Consider the following 22733-nt stretch of genomic DNA (forward strand, 5'->3'; position numbering starts at 1 on the left):
CAAAGAAGTCCTTGCCTTGTAGGTCAGTATTTAGTTAATTCATTACTGCAGTCACATCAACAGCAAAGGCCAGATCTGCAATCCATTGTGCATCTGAGAGCTCTGGGATGTTCTTGTTTTTCTTTTCACAAAACTCTTGAATCTCTGCTATCAGGCCTCAGTCTATTTTAAGCACCTTGCCCAAGCTGAGCCATCTCACAGCGATCTGGTAACTTATGTCACTATGTTCACTGTCTCCCCCAGAAGTAAAATAAACAATGATTCAGGGGCCCCTGTCCTGATGCAATTAACTATTCTAACAAGATCAACAACATGGCTAATTTTTAGCACTGACTTGCTCAACATCTCCTGATGACTGATATAATACACAAATATCAATTTCTTTTTTTGGGTTTATTTCAGTCACTTTATCTTGCTTCTGCTTCAAAAGTCCAACATTTTTCCCTGTCAGATTTGGATATCAGTTGTGTTACAACCAATGAATGTGTCCCTACCTTTACCCCCCCCCCCCCCCCCAGGAAAAAAGTCTAGACATGCCTCAGTATATAGAAGAGAACCTGCAACAAAAAGTATCAAACTCATCACACTAGTATCCGATAGCGATACTCACCTTGATCTCAATACTATCAATACAACCACCCCTCTGGCTTACCATATCTTGCAGTTTTGTGGAATATTACAAAGGTGGTCCTGACTGCTGCATCCCTGGAAGAGTGAAGCTCTGCAAAATATCCTTGTCCCTTTCACAGCTTAGCTCGAATATCTTCTGATACTCATGCCTACTCTGCTTCAGTCAAATTCTTGTACTTCTCTCAATGTTTACTCTTATAATGGTGATTCAAATTGTAATCCTTAAACATTGTAATATGTTATCCACATACTAAGGACACAGCTTTATGGTTGATTTCAGTAAAGACATATTTTGAAGTAAATCTTTTGTTAAACACTTTGTATTCTGCTTCGGCTTTTCTTTTTTTAATGTTTACATACTGAAGTGCTAACAGCGAATTTCTTCTACACATTTGCTGAGAGGCATACATGCATCACTAACAGGAAGTTAGCAATAGTGGCTTTTAAATAAAAGCCAAATGCACCTATAACAAAATACACTTTTACTACAAGCGCATGGCAGTCAGCGGGACATACAGGTCCTTCTCAAAATATTAGCATATTGTGATAAAGTTCATTATTTTCCATAATGTCATGGTGAAAATTTAACATTCCTATATTTTAGATTCATTGCACACTAACTGAAATATTTCAGGTCTTTTATTGTCTTAATACGGATGATTTTGGCATACAGCTCATGAAAACCCAAAATTCCTATCTCACAAAATTAGCATATTTCATCCGACCAATAAAAGAAAAGTGTTTTTAATACAAAAACGTCAACCTTCAAATAATCATGTACAGTTATGCACTCAATACTTGGTCGGGAATCCTTTGGCAGAAATTACTGCTTCAATGCGGCGTGGCATGGAGGCAATCAGCCTGTGGCACTGCTGAGGTCTTATGGAGGCCCAGGATGCTTCAATAGCGGCCTTTAGCTCATCCAGAGTGTTGGGTCTTGAGTCTCTCAACGTTCTCTTCACAATATCCCACACATTCTCTATGGGGTTCAGGTCAGGAGAGTTGGCAGGCCAATTGAGCACAGTGATACCATGGTCAGTAAACCATATACCAGTGGTTTTGGCACTGTGAGCAGGTGCCAGGTCGTGCTGAAAAATGAAATCTTCATCTCCATAAAGCTTTTCAGCAGATGGAAGCATGAAGTGCTCAAAAATCTCCTGATAGCTAGCTGCATTGACCCTGCCCTTGATAAAACACAGTGGACCAACACCAGCAGCTGACACGGCACCCCGGACCATCACTGACTGTGGGTACTTGACACTGAACTTCTGGCATTTTGGCATTTCCTTCTCCCCAGTCTTCCTCAAGACTCTGGCACCTTGATTTCTGAATGACATGCAGAATTTGCTTTCATCCGAAAAAAGTACTTTGGACCACTGAGCAACAGTCCAGTGCAGCTTCTCTGTAGCCCAGGTCTGGGGAATGCGGCACCTGTAGCCCATTTCCTGCACACGCCTGTGCACGGTGGCTCTGGATGTTTCTACTCCAGACTCAGTCCACTGCTTCCGCAGGTCCCCCAAGGTCTGGAATCGGCCCTTCTCCACAATCTTCCTCAGGGTCCGGTCACCTCTTCTCGTTGTGCAGCGTTTTCTGCCACACTTTTTCCTTCCCACAGACTTCCCACTGAGGTGCCTTGATACAGCACTCTGGGAACAGCCTATTCGTACAGAAATTTCTTTCTGTGTCTTACCCTCTTGCTTGAGGGTGTCAATAGTGGCCTTCTGGACAGCAGTCAGGTCGGCAGTCTTACCCATGATTGGGGTTTTGAGTGATGAACCAGGCTGGGAGTTTTAAAGGCCTCAGGAATCTTTTGCAGGTGTTTAGAGTTAACTCGTTGATTCAGATGATTAGGTTCATAGCTCGTTAAGAGACCCTTTTAATGATATGCTAATTTTGTGAGATAGGAATTTTGGGTTTTCATGAGCTGTATGCCAAAATCATCCGTATTAAGACAATAAAAGACCTGAAATATTTCAGTTAGTGTGCAATGAATCTAAAATATATGAATGTTAAATTTTCATCATGACATTATGGAAAATAATGAACTTTATCACAATATGCTAATATTTTGAGAAGGACCAGTATGTGGCTTTCGGGGTGGTAAAATGGCCAGGTCTGACCCTGGGGTGGGATAAAATGCACTGCAGTCCTGCACAAAGCAAGTAAAATAGTCTTCTTATTCTCAGCAGCAATCAGGGGGCACCAACTCTCTGTTGACTGCACATGCATTAAAGCAACTGAAAACTTGTTCATGGTGCAACTGACAGATAAGTCCCTTTTTGTTATCTAGTTCTTATACATGGTATTCAAACAGGTACAAAAGGTCTTCTTGACACTTCGTCAGTAGAAAATGTCTGATAGTAGATGGCACTATTTCATACCTGAAAAAGAAGTGTATAAAAGAAGCAAAACTGCAAAGATATGACATGGCGTAGAAGCAAAGTGATCATTACCCACTGAGAATCCATGCAGGCGGTGGGAGGACTTTGCATTGATATGCACACCATGTGACCAAATCATGTAGAAAGATAGACTAGGTTTGTACAACAATTGTTACAGTCTGACTCTAAGACCACAACAGATAAAGGGAAGTAAAGCATGGGATAACTTAAAAGTAAGTTTATTTAACAAAAAAATCAAACAAAAATCCTGGCTGGTTGGTGTATAAGAAGCAGGGGAGAAGAAGAGGGACTGGAGAAGGCAAGAAGAAGGAGAGAAAAAAAAAGGTGTTCCAGGAAGTGGTGGATCTAAAATTTTTCTGGAGACACTGGCCAGCTGCCTCCCGTTCCAATCAGCACCAATTAGGAGCTCTGATGTTTAAGACCCAGAGGAAATGCCTTAGGCCGTAATTTATTTGAATGAAGCAGAACAGAACCTCCAAAAACAGCAAGTGCTGTGGTTTACTGAAGGTCATTTACACAGAGTGACAGACACGGGGAGCCGGATTTAAATGCAAGTGTGTTTTAAAGTTTAAATTATGTAAATAATTGCATGTGTATTTTTTGTACCAAAAAAAAGAGAGGCATAAAAATAAAGGCATTTAAAAATAAAGGCGTTTATAAAGAATGAAGAAACACAGCAAATCAAGACAATAAATGAAAAGAGCTGTATCCAAGCATTTTATAAAAAGGTTGAATGGAAGGAAAAACCGTGGTAGAAAAAGGTGCATGAGCAACAAGGAAAACACCTTTGAGAGGTTTGTAAACTCTATTCAACAATTTAGGGGTAGATTCACAGAGAGAATTGCCACTGGAGTCAGTGCTACCAAAGCTATGCATCTAAGATTATTTGGAAAAAAGAGTTCTAACACCCCAAAATAAACCATCTTTACTCGTTCAGAGTTAACCTTTCTGGATTTGGAGTTTAGCACACTATGTGATAGGAAAATGGAAGGAATACACATTCCCTATCAGACAGTCAAACAGACAGACAGACTGCTTTTTAACTGGCTTCAGTTGTGACTAAAGGCAGTCGCACACACACACACACACACACACGCTAACTTTAGCGTATACTGAGACAGGCATACACGCACAAACACAAACACTGGCATTGGCGAGCGTCCCTGCTCTGAGACAGAAACTGCTCTGTTTTCCTGTTCCTGCCAGCTGCGATCTGTGCATGTGCATGTGTCAGTATGTAGCTGCTGATATGTGTGGGTTAGAGGAGTAAAAAATGTGAACAGTTTATTAATTAGGTTTATGCATCACAAAAATAGGATTTTGCAAATCGAAAAACCCCAAAGTGTTTTATTCCACCCTCTCTCTCTCTCTCAAAATGCTAATATAGTTCCGTTTTTGAGTTGATTTACTGGATACTTTTAAAGCTAATTTGCGAATACAATTAAATAATCATGTATTGTTTGACTGGGTTGTAACATTTTCTGGCTATAATCAGTGTGAAAATCCAATCATAGCAACACTGTTATGGAGACACAGGAAAACTAAATAGAGAAAGTATGATTTATATCTGATTGTCCTGTCCAACTTCTGAACCTAATAGCCAGTGGGATTCCACGTTACATCCACAACGGGGGATAGAGAAATAGTAATATTCCCTCTCTTTCTATTTCCAGGCCGTTAGTGTGGGGAAACATGTTAAAGGATACCATTACATCATAGCAAACCTGGTAAGTATAAATTTTTTGTTATAGTGAGACAAGTTTTGTCCACTATTGTGGTGCAGTTTTGATAGCCAGCTGCAAGATGAATTGTTTCTTGACAAGATCAGACACCAGGGCCCAGAAACATGAAATTCAGTTTTGCTCATTGAGCGACCTTTATACAGCTTTGCCTTTGCTAGTTCCCTTTTGTAAACCTCAGTTCTCATGAAATGAAATGTACTTCATGTATTTCCACTCTCAGCTGCAGACACGTACAATTCCTTTTAGAAGTTTCTCATCATTGTTTTCTATGTAGTCTTAAATTAAGGGTTAAATTATTTATTTATTTTTTCTTGTGGGTAGAAGAGTTATACTAGAAATAACTTCAATATTTAAAAAAAGAGAATTTGTAAGTGTGCCTGAAGAATTTACTATTTTGGGCTTTATGAGGAAGTTTTTGTCTTAGCCATGGCAATAAGGAGGACAAGGACTTTAAAGCGCAAAACCACTGACTTTTGACTGCGCTGAAGTTAATGAAGGTTGGAAATTGAATATTCGTGCTGCGTGGTTTCAGAGGGGTCTTTCCCTCGTTTGACCCGATGCAGGCAATCTGATTACGGGCAACTGCTCTTTGCCTGGTCCATCTTCCTGCAGACGGTGATTTGCTCAAGGCCTGTCAATATATTTCCGAGGCAAACACACAGTTTTATGGTGGTATCATTTTGGGGGAAATGTATGTGAACAGCTGATTTTATGTGTGATCAGCTGATTTAGGACATTATTAAATACAGCATGCACCGCCTGCATGTAATTCACAACACTGACTTGGTGTCCTTTTTCTTTTCTTTCAGCCTTCAGGCATGGTTTATGATTTGTAAATAGTACTATTTTATTAGAGTTTCACCAGCTCTGGCCATTGTGGTCCTTAAAATAGTTGCTCTTGAGTTTTATTAACTTTTTTCCTGCACTACCTTTTTGACAACCTACTCATTTTTCCTTGTCCCATGGCCAATCAGCCATGGAACAGCAGTCTGTTCATGTCACATGTAGTCCCTACTTAGCTATTATCGTACCTGCTCAGGGATCAAGAAAGCAGTTACTGGGCCGGTAATGGAAATGCTCACAAAAGTAGAGCCTCTGGAGCCTCTGGAAAAAGGGGCATTAAATTGGTTTGTTTTGAGCCATGGACTAGGCTTTTAAGCATGTTTTAAGAAACTTCAACAGGGTTGAGATTGAGGACCACTTTTCTTATCAGAAATGACACATTGCATTAAAATTGCTTGGTTTACTTCCATTCTCTTGGATTTTAAGTGTAGTCCATACATTTTCAGCAGAGTTGAGGTTGGAACAATTCTAGAAGCTCATTGTTAGCCTGCTCTATCCATCACCTTTATTTGGTGTTTAGGATATTTGTCCTGTTCAAGAACCCATTTGTGTTCAGGTTTCAACCATCTTACCCAAATTGTCACCTTCAGAGAACAGGACATTGGTGAGGATATATAAGAACAACCCAGGAAACACCAAGGTTCAGTCCCACCATTAAATGATTTTGAAAAACCAGGGTCACTGTCTCAGGTCACATGAGAAACTTGTACTGTTGAGCATGATGGCGGTACAATCTTGCTGTGGGGCTGTTTCTGCACCAGTGGTACAAATGCATTGCTCACAGTGGGTGGATGGTGAAGATGGAGGATTGAACTACATCCATATTTTTCAACTACATCTCAAATCAGCAACTGTACACAGTTAGGTGTTCTAACAGGAGACTGATCCAAAACGTGCATCAAGACCGTTCTTTGAATGAATAAAGATGAATAATATAAGGTATTTGGCATGGCCTTAAATTCACCATGTTAAAAATTAATGTACTATGCTTAAACTCCGAATGAATACCAGAAAGCTAATTTTACTGAGCTCTACCATTTTTAATGCAAAAAATTGTCAAATATGCAGCCAGAATTGCAACAGAAGTTAGTTGATTTTAGTTAAAACTGGTTTTTCTAAAGTTTGCCAACAGCATGCCAAATATTAGAGGAGGTGTATGTTTGAGCCTGTCAATAAAATGTGGACCTGGTGTGAGTTTAAAAAAAATCCACATTCAATTACTTTAAATTGTGCAATCAGTACATGCTGGAAAAAAGAGGGTTTCAAATGAATCATTAACAATTCAAATTTAAAATGACACTGATGCCCATGATCAGTGTATATAAACATCTGACCAGAACTGAACCAAGCCATTTGTTTTACCTTGTGTCAAACTCTCAGACTTTTTTCAGTGAAGCTGAGAAAACAAAGACAGTAAGTATATTGTCTTAAGTGTTCAGATTACAGAGCAAAAACTACTAAGCAGACACAAAGTGGAATTATGAAATAATTACATCTTGGGGAAAAGACCACTGCTACACCTTTTCCAGTTACTCTTTAATATTAACCACCAACCAGCCCCAGACTCCAGCTCCTCTTTTTTGACCCTATCAGAATAACCCTGGCTATCAGCTATAAAAGTGAGGTGCAAAATACCCTACAAGGATTAGAAAAAACATAATAAAATAGAGGACAAGAATTACAGAAAGGGAACCAGCATAGTGGGCTTTATTCTCTATAGGTGAGTACATTGTTTATATGTTGGGTCCTTCAGCCTTATTTTTTGGGTGCAGAATAAGCATAGTCTTAAACATTATTTGAAACCATAATCTGAAGGTGGTGCATTCTCACTGCACATTTATTTTCATTAAAAAAAAAAACATTTTCTCCAGTAATAGGGATATGTATTGTTTTTTTCAGTATTTTTTATGTTCCTGTGTTATTCATGCATGTTGCCCCAGGTATATGATGAAGATGAAGCTTTGCATCTTTAAAGCTGAATTACAAGACTTGTTTCTCCCATATGTACTGCTTAAGGAGAAAATTAGAACAGACCTTCTTAGTGGGTTCAGATCAGGAAAGAGAATATATATTTAAAGGACATTTGCCTTTTTGCCAGAATAGCTGAGATCTTGTTAATGTCTTCTGCATTCATTGAGTTGTAAACTTCATTATAAACCAGGGGTATTGCGTGAAATACGTTTCTACAATTAGACCTATCTTTAAATTCAAATACGAGCAAGTTAATGTTATTTTCAAAACCAAAGCATAATCTGCAGATTAGTTATCCTGTCGTCACTCTTCATGGGGCAGAAATTGAAGGAGTTTAATCTTTTCAATATCTAGGTATTTTAATTGATGATAATCTTAGCTTTAAAGGACATGTTGAACATTCAATTAGGAAACTGACACTGAAAATTGGCCTCTATTTCAGAAATAGGCTATGCTTCTCTTTTAATGCAGAGAAAAAACTAGTAGTAGTAACTTTTTTTCACCCATTTTGGATTATTGTGATCTTATTTATATGAATGCTCCAGCACAAGTATTAAAACCATTAGAAGCTGTTTATCATGCCTCTTTGCAGTTTATCACAAACTGTAAGCCTTGCACACATCATTGTGAACTTTACACTCGCGTGGGGTGACCATCATTGAAGACTCATAGACTGACTCATTGGTATATGTTCATTTATAAAGGTATTCTGCGTCTGCTCCCCCCATATCTCTGTGAATGTATTCAACCAAGAGCAGCTGGACTGTATTCTTTACGCTCTCAAAAATCACTGCTACTGTCTGTACCAAGTATTCGCAAAGAGGCTGGTAAGGTGGCATTTCAGTATTTTGCCCCCACAACATGGAACATCTTACAAAAAGACTGGAAATGAAAGGAACTGGTTCAAATAGGAACATTCAAACTATTGCTCAAAAGTTTGGAAATGAAGTCCATGGGTTGTAATTGTTTTATGAAACTGTTGATGTAATTTTTTTTTATTGTTTTTAATGTGTTGATTTTTGCCACTGTCTAGGCCAGGACTCCATTGAAAAAGAGATTGGTAAATCTCAATGGGATATTACATGATAGTATCAAACCCAGTTTCCCATAAATTACCCCATTTAATTGTGGTTTGTATTTTAATCTTTGCTACCTTTTATTTGCAAATTTGCCATTTTCAGAGTTGTTGCCTTATTTTGTCCTTTAAAAATAAGGATATTTTACTGATTTCCAAGCTGGTATATTTCCATTTGTCTTCTCTTCACAAGGTCATAGCTGTCAGGAACTGTTGAAAACCCATATTGAGAAATAAAATATGACTTCAAACCTAATCCTTGAAATCTGTTCTACGGTATTTTTCTTTGTGACAGTGAAAAGGGCCTTTTGAGCGTACTGAAGTCTAGATAGGCTTTCACAGCTTTTAGCCATTAGTATTCATCAACCCTGGATAATGCTTACATGTCTTTACACTCTGCCACTGTCTTTAGCTCTGTTCCAAATTGATTCACCACATCGTCACATTGAAGTGCTTCTCTGCATACGGTCACACTTCGAATTGTGGAACTGATTTTTTGTTTATTGTACAGGTCCTTCTCAAAATATTAGCATATTGTGATGAAGTTCATTATTTTCCATAATGTCATGATGAAAATTTAACATTCATATATTTTAGATTCATTGCACACTAACTGAAATATTTCAGGTCTTTTATTGTCTTAATACGGATGATTTTGGCATACAGCTCATGAAAACCCAAAATTCCTATCTCACAAAATTAGCATATTTCATCCGACCAATAAAAGAAAAATGTTTTTAATACAAAAAACGTCAACCTTCAAATAATCATGTACAGTTATGCACTCAATACTTGGTCGGGAATCCTTTTGCAGAAATGACTGCTTCAATGCGGCGTGGCATGGAGGCAATCAGCCTGTGGCACTGCTGAGGTCTTATGGAGGCCCAGGATGCTTCGATAGCAGCCTTTAGCTCATCCAGAGTGTTGGGTCTTGAGTCTCTCAACGTTCTCTTCCCAATATCCCACAGATTCTCTATGGGGTTCAGGTCAGGAGAGTTGGCAGGCCAATTGAGCACAGTGATACCATGGTCAGTAAACCATTTACCAGTGGTTTTGGCACTGTGAGCAGGTGCCAGGTCATGCTGAAAAATGAAATCTTCATCTCCATAAAGCTTTTCAGCAGATGGAAGCATGAAGTGCTCCAAAATCTCCTGATAGCTAGCTGCATTGACCCTGCCCTTGATAAGACACAGTGGACCAACACCAGCAGCTGACACGGCACCCCAGACCATCACTGACTGTGGGTACTTGACACTGGACTTCTGGCATTTTGGCATTTCCTTCTCCCCAGTCTTCCTCCAGACTCTGGCACCTTGATTTCCGAATGACATGCAGAATTTGCTTTCATCCGAAAAAAGTACTTTGGACCACTGAGCAACAGTCCAGTGCTGCTTCTCTGTAGCCCAGGTCAGGCGCTTCTGCCGCTGTTTCTGGTTCAAAAGTGGCTTGACCTGGGGAATGCGGCACCTGTAGCCCATTTCCTGCACACACCTGTGCACGGTGGCTCTGAATGTTTCTACTCCAGACTCAGTCCACTGCTTCCGCAGGTCCCCCAAGGTCTGGAATCGGCCCTTCTCCAAAATCTTCCTCAGGGTCCGGTCACCTCTTCTCGTTGTGCAGCGTTTTCTGCCACACTTTTTCCTTCCCACAGACTTCCCACTGAGGTGCCTTGATACAGCACTCTGGGAACAACCTATTTGTTCAGAAATTTCTTTCTGTGTCTTACCCTCTTGCTTGAGGGTGTCAATAGTGGCCTTCTGGACAGCAGTCAGGTCGGCAGTCTTACCCATGATTGGGGTTTTGAGTGATGAACCAGGCTGGGAGTTTTAAAGGTCTCAGGAATCTTTTGCAGGTGTTTAGAGTTAACTCGTTGATTCAGATGATTAGGTTCATAGCTCGTTTAGAGACCCTTTTAATGATATGCTAATTTTGTGAGATAGGAATTTTGGGTTTTCATGAGCTGTATGCCAAAATCATCCGTATTAAGACAATAAAAGACCTGAAATATTTCAGTTAGTGTGCAATGAATCTAAAATATATGAATGTTAAATTTTCATCATGACATTATGGAAAATAATGAACTTTATCACAATATGCTAATATTTTGAGAAGGACCTGTATATAAAAAAATCTTTCATGAAATGTGCCTACAGAGTTTGCATTTACAACTGAACTCTTCATCATCTGATCTGGAATGTCTTAGTTTTTCTTTCATTTTTGATTTCTACCTTCGTATACTTCTTTATTTTTCTTTCAGGGATTCAAGGACATTTCCTTGGAGAGATTCATGCATGGTGGTGCCAATGTGACTGGTTTCCAGCTGGTAGACTTCAGCAAACCTATTGTCATAAAGCTCATGCAGCGGTGGAACAAACTAGACCAGCGAGAATATCCTGGATCTGAAAGCCCACCTAAGGTAATTAAATGTATATAAAATATGCTGTTGTCAAATGAGCTCCTGATTGTAATATGGAGTCGAGGAAGTGCCAAGAAGTTATATACATTTGAAGAGCAGACAGACGAGCTATAGGTACAGTGGAAATAATCTTATTAATATTTTATTGAAAATATATTATATTCATTAATCTATCAAATAAAAGTGGCTAAAAGGGTTCTATTGGCAAACCTATAGATAAAAAAAATCCTAGGAGTTAAAAAATATCCTTGATTTGGAGTTGCACTGAACACTTGAACAAATGATCATGATCATTACCTTTATTTAGGAAATTTAAATTCAATGATGGTTTGGTTAAGCTGATACGCTTGATCTGAGCAAAGCTCTTTGGGTTGGCATTAAACAGCTCTGCATTATGGAATGTACTGTCTATAAATATTTAAATTGTTATGACAAATGTTAGCTTCTTTAAGCAGAAAATATTTGCAAGCTTTTACCCATGAAGGAAAGAACTAATGCCCCTTTTCCACTGGCTCGATTTAGCCGGCGCGGCTCTGCACCACTCGGTTTCGCTCTACTCGGTACGGTAACTGTTGTGTTTCGAATGACCCCCCAACAGCTGAAGCTATGGCGACTGAAGCCCTGCCTCCAGCCATGAGTGTAGAGTGCTGTGATGGTATTAACGTTACTGTGTTTACATTTTCACATTAAAGTAATTACGTGAAATGATAAAAAATAAATAAAAAACAAAAACATAAATAAACTAAATACTAATAACGTTTGTATTAATGTATATGCAAGAATGTCTTATTTGTGTTTTTATGTCTAAAATGATCCACTGGGATAATTATCTGGACCACAGCCCAGCCAGAACTAAAAGAAGGCTCAGGGGTTCTGATGTTAGGGGGTGAGGCAGGAGAAGCAGAGAGGAGAGATGCTGCTGTCAGGACTGGTGAAGCTCCAAAGTATGCCTGAAGAAGTTACAACTTTGGGCTTTATGAGGAAGTTTTTGTTTCAGCCATGGCAATAAAGAGCACAACGACTTTAAAGAACAAAATCGTATATAGTTAGTTTTGGCAGGATTTTCGTGCTCCGCGGATTCACCGGGGCTTTTCTCCTGTTTGATCCGAGGCAGGCAGTCTGATTATGGGCAGCTGCTCTCTGCCTGTTCCCTCCTCCTGATTTTATGTGTGATCAGCTGGTTTAGGAGGTACCAGTATGGAAAAAAACTGTAATGGAAACGCTCGCAAAGCGAGCTGAGTGGAGTAGGGCCAAATCGAGCCAGTGGAAAAGACTGCTGTAGGTCCCAGCCTGAACCTGTTTTTGTGGGGACATTTTATTGACCACAGGTACAGTGAAGTTCATAACTTGTCATATCAATGGCAGATTTAGATTTAAAATTACTTTGATTCAACTAATACGTTTCTTTTCAGTAGAGAATTAAACTGGCATGTCTCAAAAGATAATTAAACAATGGAAAAAAATAGCATCAAAAAAAAAATTTATTTTGCTGTTTCTATTTGCCTTATAATAAAAAAGGGCAACGTTGACAATTAGTAATAGTGATATTACTATTACTAGTAATATCACTATTTTGCATGTTTACGCTGGTATTTTAAAGTAGCCTCTTCAGTGAGCTCCAGAAAGGGGCAGATGGTTATCCCGATAGAGGCAGTATTACCTCAGTGATAGCTGTATTAAAGAATACATTGAAACCATATAATGTAATTTTATACTTTAATAAACAATCTCAGCATGTAGGAGAAGTTAGATGCCCTATGTGTTATTAATTTGCAGCAGGATGCAAAGATTTTTTCATTTTCTTGTTTTTCTTTCAGCGTGATTAATTATATAGCTTCGCCAAACACTTTTTCATTTCTCTTAGTTTTCTCAATGTATGCCCCTTATCTCTGCAACAAACATCATGATTCCTTTCAAAATTCGTACCTCTCCAACCCCCCCCCCCACACACACACACACACATTTGTATTTCTATATTTAGACCCCACCCTTTGGTCCCTGTCTTTGTCCAGCTCCTACTCTTAAGTAGACTGCACTTGTCGAGTTAGTGACCTGCAGCCAAGTGGAGATGCATATTTTAACTGGGAACATGTCCACTTCCCCATTAAAAATACATAATACTGCAGCTTTTACTTACCTCTTGCCCTGTAGCACATAAGCAACCTGTAGTAACTGTAAAAAATAAGACTGTGTGTTAATGCTGTGTATCATACGATATCCCATCATGCATTCATAGCGAAATATTGTGTTTGATAGGTTATTGTTTCCTCCTGGCTATCATTAGTCAGATCTGACTGTAGCACTTGCACTGTGGAAATAAAACAATATTTTGTGCACTACTCGTACTCGTCATACTCGTACTCATCGTCTTCCGCTTTATCCGGGACCGGGTCGCGGGGGCAGAAGACTCAGCAGAGACGCCCAGACGTCCCTCTCCCCAGACACCTTCTCCAGCTCCTCCGGGTGGAGCCCATGGTGTTCCCAGCCCAGCTGAGAGAAATGTTCCCTCCAGCGTGTCCTGGGCCGTCCCCTGGGCCTCCTCTCGGTGGCACGTGCCTGGAACACCTCCCGAGGAAGCCGTCCAGGAGGCATCCGGTGTAGATGCCCGAGCCACCTCAACTGGCTCCTCTTGATGTGGAGGAGCAGCGGCTCTACTCCAAGCCCCTCCTGGATGGCCGAGCTCCTCACCCTATCTCTAAGGGAGTGCCTGGCCACCCTACGGAGGCAGCTCATTTCAGCCGCTTGTATCCGGGATCTCGTTCTTTCTGTCATGACCCAAAGTTCATGGCCATAGGTGAGGGTAGGAACATAGATCGACCGGTAAATCGAGAGCTTTGCTTTTTGGCTCAGATCTCTCTTCACCACAACGGACCGGCACAGCACCCCCATTACTCCGGCAGCTGCACCAATCCATCTGTCGATCTCCCGCTCCATTCTTCCCTCACTCGTGAACAAGACCCCGAGATACTTAAACTCCTCCATTTGATCCAGGAACTCCCCTCCAACCTGAAGAGGACAAGCCACCCTTGTCCGGTCGAGTACCATGGCCTTGGACTTGGAGGAGCTGATCCTCATCCCAGCCGCTTCACACTCGGCTGCGAACCACCCCAGCGCATGCTGTAGGTCTTGGCTAGAGGGGGCCAGCAGGACCACGTCATCTGCAAAAAGAAGAGATGAAATCCACTGGTCCCCAAACCAGAACCCCTCCAGCCATTGGCTGCGTCTAGAAATCCTGTCCATAAAAGTTATGAACAGGACCGGTGACAAAGGGCAGCCCTGCCGGAGTCCAACATGCACTGGGCACAGGTCCGACTTAGTGCCGGCAATGCGAACCAAACTCCTGCTCCGCTTGTACAGAGACCGGATGGCCCTTAAGGGCCCCCGATTCTATACTCCTGCAGCACCCCCCATAGGGCATCATGAGGGACACAGTCGAATGCTTTCTCCAGGTCCACAAAACACATGTGGACCAGTTGGGCAAACTCCCATGAACCCTCAAGTACCCTGTAGAGGGTATAGAGCTGGTCGAGTGTCCCACGGCCGGGACGAAAACCACACTGCTCCTCCTGAAGCCGAGGTTCGACTATCGGCCAACTCTCCTCTCTAATACCCTGGCGTAGACCTTACCAGGGAGGCTGAGGAATGTGATCCCCCTGTAGTTGCAACAAACCCTCCGGTCACCCTTCTTATGAAGGGGGATCAACATCCCAGTCTGCCAGTCCAGAGGCACTGTCCCCAACCGCCACGCAATGTTGAAGAGGCATGTCAACCATGACAGCCCCACAACATCCAGAGACTTGAGGTACTCAGGGCGGATCTCATCTCGAGGAGATGGGTTCCAGAGCTCACGCTGTGCGTGGAGGCGAGCCCGACTATTTCTAGTCGATATCTCTCGACCTCCTGCACAACCTCCGGCTCCTTCCCCCCCCCAGCGAGGTGACTTCCACGTCCCTAGAGCCAGCCTAAGCATCCGGGGATCGGGCCGCTGAGGTCTCCACCTTCGTCCGTCGGCCAATCCTCTTTGCACCGGTCCCTCACGGTTCCCCCTGCAAGTGGTGGGCCCACTGGGGGATGGCCTCACGTCTCTCGTTGGCTTGGCCCGGCCACCAGGCGCTCTCCGATGAGCCCCGACCCCAGGCCTGGCTCCAGGGTGGGACCCCGGCTCCGCAGAACTGGGCAACGTCACATGTCTCGATTTAGTAGTCGTCATATTTTAACTTAAATGCTTAAAATGTTGGCTTCTCTTTAAAGAAATGTAGTTGTTTTTTTGTTTTTTTTTTACAATGATAATATACTTAGAGTGGATTGATTTTAGCTGATAGCAGAGATCTTACTGCAGAGAATTATTCTAGTCTAGATTTCTCTTTATTTAAGGAAGAACTATTTTCTATGTCCCAAAAGTGTTTGTGTCCTGCCACTGAGAAAAAGCAAAGCCTACAGTGTGCTACTTTGCCCAGTTTTTCTCTCCATAGTCGTCATTTGTCAGTCACTCTCTTGAGGTCCTCTTCAGTTTCAAACAGTGCACATGAAAGTAGGGCAACATGGTTGTGCAGCCCTCCAAAGCACATATAGTGAGGTGAAAATCAAGAGATGTCAGCTAGCAAAAGAAGGTACCCTCAGAGACGCAGAGAGAATCTCAGCTGACTTTGGTCTTTTCCCCCATTTTCATCTCTCCCCTTGTTTTCACTTTGGTGTGAAGGCAGCCTGCTGTGTGTTTGACTGCCTCTATCTGTGTGGCATTGAAAGACTCAGTGTGTGTTCTGGATGTGTGGGGTTGTGGAACTCAATCTGTCTTACCATTTCTGGAAAATCAATCAACATGCATTTGTATTTAGCCACTTTTACCCTGATACACCTAAATAAAATCCAGTGCAACCAGTTATCCATAGAAGTCACCTAATTATTGCATATATCTACTTGCATGGGATTTAATCTCAGTATAGATCCAGCTGTTTTGTAAAGGACTCAGAGAGCTGTTAGAGAACATTGGAGAACATACACCATAAAGTGAAGACCAAGGAACACAGCAGGCATGTGTTAAATAGTATGGCACACCTGCAAACATCCCAAGCCATGGTCGTCCACCTTAGTAGACAGGCTGGGCAAGTAGAGCATTAATACCCAAAGAGAGATCGACAGGTTGGAGAGTGTCAACAGGACAACTCTGTCATGTACACCAGTGGTTCCCAACCATGGTCCTTAGTGCTCACTTTCCTTCCTGTTTTTAGACATCTATGTGCTCCAGCCCAACTGATTCAAATGATTGTATTACCCCCTCAGTATGCCATCAAGTGCTGCAGAAGCCTGTTAATCACACAGTCTTTTATGTGTGCTGCAGCAAGGAAACATCTAAACGTTTTTGGTTTTTGGCTTCTGAGGACCATGGTTGGGGACCACAGATGTGCATCACAATCTGTCCACATGAAAAAGTGGCAAAATGAAAAAGCCATGGTACTATTTAGCCAGAAGTACTATTTAAAGTCTGCCACAAGTCATGGAGGGAATACACTAAGGTGACGGAAGCGGTTCTGGTTAGTGAAGGCTGCAAAACATTTCAGCATTTCAGTCAGAACACTAATATCTAGATGTTCAAAGCTGGTAGAGACATATCACAAAAGACTTGCAGGTGTGATTGCAGCAAAAGGTGGTTCAGTTCCCTTGCTCTTCACTATTATGTGCTGCTTTGTGCTGGTCTGTCACATAAAGTCCCAATAAAAAACTTTCAAAAGGTCCAAAGCACATTACTTTTCTTTTCACAATTCACAGTAAGTTTACAATGCCACTGAATTACATTTTAAAGTTTACGACATTTTAAATGTATGAGCTTATTTGAAGCTCACACATTTAAAGTGACCTTATATTTACAGATTTTTTAATTGATTTAGTCCTGTCAACTGTTCTGTCAAAACAAAATAATAATCAAACCAGTCCCATGGGCTGCCGCACTTATCAGCATCCTATAAGCTTTTGCTCATGTTGATTTAGATACATGGTACATTACTTTTTAACTCTTAAATTAATAAAATTTATAGTGAACAAAGCCAACACAAAACACTTAAAATGAGCATTTTTTTCTCCTCCTTGTGTTTCTTTGAACTCCACAGTATACTTCATCTCTAACGTATGATGGTGTTCTTGTAATGGCCGAGGCTTTCCGCACCCTTCGCCGTCAAAAAATTGACATCAGTCGCCGTGGCAATGCTGGGGACTGCCTTGCTAATCCAGCAGCTCCCTGGAACCAAGGAATAGATATGGAGCGAGCACTGAAACAGGTTGGGATAAGTTTAAAGTTGTATAGCTTAAAAATAGGTTAAAGTCAAGAGACACAGGCCACTGCCCCTTTAACTTTTTATATATGGCGTTATTAATACCTTAATCTTCCTTGATCATATGCACTCTCATGGCCTTTGTAAAATCCAAACGATACTTCAGGATTTAATGGGTAAAACATGCTGGAGATTTCTAGGAAACCTGCATATATGACAAAAAAGGAAAATGATGTGACACTTCATGTGATGCATTTTGTACTTACTGCTCCATTTTAAAGTCTGATCTGTGATAGTATCCAGCTGCTGGCTTTGAGCACAGCTGCAGCTGCTCTACCTGGCTCTGATCCCAAAGCTGGAACTCAGTGGTTTTTATTCTGACTGAATCAATTGCAGCTGCCATGAATCTATGTCCAGTTCTTTTTATATTTATAAAAAAAACTGGCCTCATCCCCATTGTATTCCAGGGCATGATGAACACGGGGGTCTTCGTCCATTCTTTTTCCAGTTCCAATTTCCAGTTGTTTTGAACTTTATAATTAGTGTCAATAAGGGCAGGTTTAGATGGCTTTGATTTAGCCATCTTCTCAAGAAGGAAAGTATCCATTCTAAGATTTTTACCCCTTGTACTTAAATAAACATTTTTTACTAAAGTTATTAATGAAAGATTATGCTGCTAAATAAGAATTATTTTTATTATTATTAGTTAAAGGATTTTAACTCATTTCTACCAGAGATGCCAGTAGTTGGAGTTGGCACTGTGTGTTAGCCTCTGTTTGACTGTAGGAGTGGGTGTACAGCCTACACTGCTGCTTTTATTCAGTCAGAGAAAGATTAGGTGTTTTATTTAAGTTATTATTTTACTTTTACCGGTACTAACCATTATTTCTGCTTCAAATTAAGGTGCGTATTCAGGGCCTAACTGGAAATATTCAGTTTGATCACTATGGTCGGAGGGTAAATTATACTATGGACGTGTTTGAACTGAAGAGCAATGGACCACGAAAGGTAGGCTCTCATTTTGTGGTCTAGAAAGTAAAGTTTAAAACAAATTGTTTTTTCAATGTTTAGATTCTTGCTTTGTAGATATACATATTATGGATGATCTTATTAAGCTGGGTTGAAAAACTGTGTAAAAAGACAAAAAGGCCTTTTTTAGGTAAATGTGATTTTTAAAAAAAAGTTACTTTCTTCTGATTTAGTGAATGTGCCTTGCTAATTTCTGCAGATTTCCCTGTGCATATCTTTTTCTTCTTCCACCTCAATATTTTATTCTAATAGTTCTTTATAATTACCTGTTTTATCGAGTTGTAATATGATTCTAATCAAACCATCAATCATAGCATGTGCTTCATGAGAATTCAAAGCACACGTTTATACCTTAGAGTCAACCAGGGAACATACAATTGTACGATTTCCTAAGTAATAATAATCTGATCAAAATCTGTCTTCATTGTGGCAAAAAGTATGAGGGAAGTACTGAAGCTGACAGTGCCTATATCTTATCTTTATTAAAACAGACACACATGTAGAAGATTAAAAAAAACAAAATGACATGATATTCAAGCTACTTAATTATTCCTTTGGCAGCAATGTGCATTTATTAGAAATTTTTGCCTCACTTTCAATATCACGTATTGCTCTAATGGGAAATTTAGTGGAGCAAATCGAACAGCTAACTTTTTTACTGCTATTTCTTTTTTTCTATCTTTACTCAGTTTCTTTTACATTTGAACTTGCTTTCTACATTTTTACAGCCTATTGTTGAAATAGTTGTCCTCTCCTTTGGCCTCTTTAGATTGGCTACTGGAATGACATCGACAAGCTTGTGTTGGTACAGGATGGAAATGGTCTCTCCAATGACAGCTCAGGCATGGAAAATCGAACGGTTGTTGTGACCACAATCATGGTAATTTAACCTGCCGCTGCTTTACATTCCACAGGAACTTGTTAATGTTTGACATTTTAAAGAAGGTACCATCATGTTATGATAAACAGCTGTTGAAAACCCACTATATACGTTTGTCTGCATCTTAGTTTCTCCCAACTCACCCTTTATAAAGGCTGTTGTTATTTCATGGAGATGAAAACTGATTCAGCTACAAATGAAACATCATAACTGTTTTACAGACATGAGTAAATTTGTGGTATCCTTGCACAATAAACAAAAAACACATTTTATATTTTAAATTACTTAAAACTGGCAATTCCTTTAACTACATCCTTACAGTTTATGCCACATTTAATACAAATCAGACTTTCGTTTTGCTTATTTATTCAGTTGAATATTTCATACACTTTGAAACGAAAAAGGTGGCACCATTAACTTCAATATATTGTGGCTGCACCTTTAGGCACAAGCTCTACTCATTTCTGTAATTCACCATGAGACAATGAGACATTCACATTGAGAAAGTCAGAACTATATGTTGGTGGCGTGAACCACTGTTTGTCAGCACCGACTCTGCTGAAGCGGTGTCAGGTTTGAAGAGTGAGTCCATCATAGATGCCTGAAATGGAGGAGGACATGGGGCAACAGTTTAGAACCCCCCACCTTTCCCCTCATCACTAAAAAAGAAAATAAGGTGTAAGAGTCAATTTGTATTCTTTCTGGAAGAAAAATTGAATTAATAAAATTCTAATATATTTAAGGATTCATATTTTCCTGCCTGGCATGCTGTTCCTCAATACGTTTCTTAATTCCTTTGAGGTTTGGAAGGCTTTATTTTTGTCCATTAGATCCCAAGTTTGATCCTCACTTAAGTTGTCTTGAACTTATGCCTATTAAATAAGACTATTTCAAGAGTTTACAGTTAGGTTTAGTCGGAAAATAGTCACTGGCATGCTGTTACTGTGATGGGGAGCTTGATTGCAACAGACCATGGATGATGCCTCTGTGTGTTCTTCTGTCAGTGTGGCCTGCAACCCCGAAAAATGCAATGTTGTGCAAAGGTTTCTGATGTATTTCTAACACTTAATAAGCTCATTTACATGTGTTTACTTTTCTTCCCCTTTGCAGTATGACTGTACAGATCACAATGAAATAGAAAGTTTTATTTACACTGGGTTAGTTGGATTAGATAACTTCAAATGTGAAGGAGACTAGGACAAAAATTTTGTTTTTTCATATTGTCTATTTTTAGTCTGTGAGTTTACAAATGTATAATAAAAACGAACAAACTGTAGTAGACCTGTTCAGGGTGTATCCCGCCTCTCGCCAAATGGCCGGTGGAGATAGGTACCTTCACTATTGATAGATTGATGAAGATTAACAGAGACAAAGGTTTGTCAAAACTGCAGTGATCAGATTTCTTAGGCAAAAATATGAGAACAAAATAAAAATAAATATTAATAATAAACTCAAATTTTGTTTTTATAAGTCAAAGTATATTCTCTCAGAAACTTTGGGACTTGACTTCATGAATCTTTGTGGGTTCCAGTCTAGCTTTTTTTATGTTTTTCGATCTATGGCAGAGCTCTCTTGGATCTTCTTTAATGGAACCCATTATGGATGATACTGCAATCAGATGTCACGTACCTTGAACTTTGACTTTAGTTTTAATGGTTTTGGATGACTTCCTTTGCACTATTACTGTGGTCAGTATGATCAATCCAATCAACCTGGGATTTAATATCCTACTGTGCCCACCTCTTGGGAAGTTGGCAACAGTCCAACCTCACACAGCGTAGCAATGGCATATATTTATAATATTGGCAGCTGTCCTCACAGAAACATCAAGCTGATTGAAGATGGTCTTGTAGCCTTTATCCTTACTATGATTGTCTGTAATCTGTGTTATGAACTCTTCAGAATGCTTTCACCTTTGCTTGTTCTGGTCCATGTTCAGCATGGTGCATATCAGAACACCAAACTCCACAGCAGGATGTCTATTCACTAATACATAAGCAGAGTGGCTGATGTTAGCTTACACACATGGTTTGAAACATAACATTAACACTAGTAGTCTCTTTCTAGGCACCAACAAAAGAGTTTATACTTTATTGGTAGGAAAAACAACAAATCATTGTGCAAAAATGCATTTGTTTACACTATTACATACTAAAAGCACATTAGATAATTGCTTTTAACATAGTCACTTTTAGATTTGACAATGAAGCTACATTTCAATAAGCTGCAAGGATGCCACCAAATCTGTTTGTGTCTGTATACCTAAGTTTATCAATGTGTAATGGCAGCTCTGGTACCTCAATGTCCAAAGATTGGGATAAGGCTATATCATCACAAGGAAGGCTAACATAATGCAGTGAGTCCATTAGAACAATGACCCAAGTGATTAAAAGGATTAAATATTGGAAGAATAAGCCAACAGAAATCATACCAATGGCAAGACAAATCTGAAAGACCGGACAGAGAAACCAGTCTTTGCAGCACAACAATAATAGAGGTTTGTGTCTACAACATCAGACAGGATCCAAAATAAACATTGTGAAAAAGTCCCCTAATGCTGGGTTAACATTGTGGGATTATCAGGTGTCAGTCATTTGGAAATAAAATCTTGAGCTTGAGTCAGTGGTTTGTGATAAGTTAGTGTGACAGATGCACCAACTGCAAATTTAGCATTCTCCCAACCAAGATGATCTATGACATACATCAAGCAGTGTCAGGTATTTTCTGGGATCATCATGTTAGACTGTTAGAGCCGATCTGTGATTGTTGCCCTCCTTTGCCCAGCCTGCTACCTCTGCTTCCTTTCCAACACTCCCTCTCCATCTTTTCAGGGCACATTTACACCCTTAACTTTCTTTTCAGTTATTGTTTGACTGATATGTCTGTGACTTTTGTGACACAATTCTGCTGCAACACTAATTTGTGCAACCGAGCATCTTCCATCATGCAGGACGAAAGGAGTTACTACCATATTGAACTCACACATGTAGCATGTCCTAGACCTTAAATATGTTTTTAAATCTCACAATGTGTGCCAGGGTAAAGACAGTCTAATATTAGCTACATGTAAAATCCAGGCAAAGCATGCATGGAACACCAAAACCAGTGAGTAGAACAACATTCTGGAACATCTATGCAGATCATAGGCAGGAAAACCCAGAGTCTAACTAAAAATGGTAAAGATTAAAATAAACATAAGGATTCTATAAAATCTTTAGATCCAGACTGAAAACAGGGTCAGGCTTACCAACCAATTATGGGGGTGGTGGAGGCAAGTCTAAAACATTTTCATACCATACCAATATCAAACAAAAGAAGTACAAGATACGCTGAATAAGAAGGATGCAAGTTGTGGAAGGTTAGTGAACCTCAGTGGGTTTAGTTGTCTTGTAACATTTGCACTCTGAGTGTCTTCAGCAGATTGTAGGATATCACTTTCTCCAGAAATGCAAATAAAAAACTACCAAAAGAGGACAGCA

General features: G+C 40.1%; 1 protein-coding gene across 7 annotated transcripts in view; it reads left to right on the forward strand.

Annotated features, from left to right (window-relative positions):
- The window catches only part of gria4a (glutamate receptor, ionotropic, AMPA 4a), a 214488-nt gene that overhangs the window by 93238 nt on the left and 98517 nt on the right, over positions 1–22733 (forward strand). For all 7 annotated transcript variants that reach the window (XM_047390617.1, XM_047390618.1, XM_047390619.1 and 4 more), the window contains exons 6-10: positions 4706–4759; positions 10921–11079; positions 17184–17351; positions 18249–18353; positions 19144–19254. In XM_047390617.1, the coding sequence (XP_047246573.1) occupies positions 4706–4759; positions 10921–11079; positions 17184–17351; positions 18249–18353; positions 19144–19254 (597 nt within the window). The remainder of the gene's footprint in view (positions 1–4705; positions 4760–10920; positions 11080–17183; positions 17352–18248; positions 18354–19143; positions 19255–22733) is intronic.

The sequence above is a fragment of the Girardinichthys multiradiatus genome, chromosome 18, assembly GCF_021462225.1.
Source record: "Girardinichthys multiradiatus isolate DD_20200921_A chromosome 18, DD_fGirMul_XY1, whole genome shotgun sequence".
NCBI lineage: Eukaryota > Metazoa > Chordata > Actinopteri > Cyprinodontiformes > Goodeidae > Girardinichthys > Girardinichthys multiradiatus.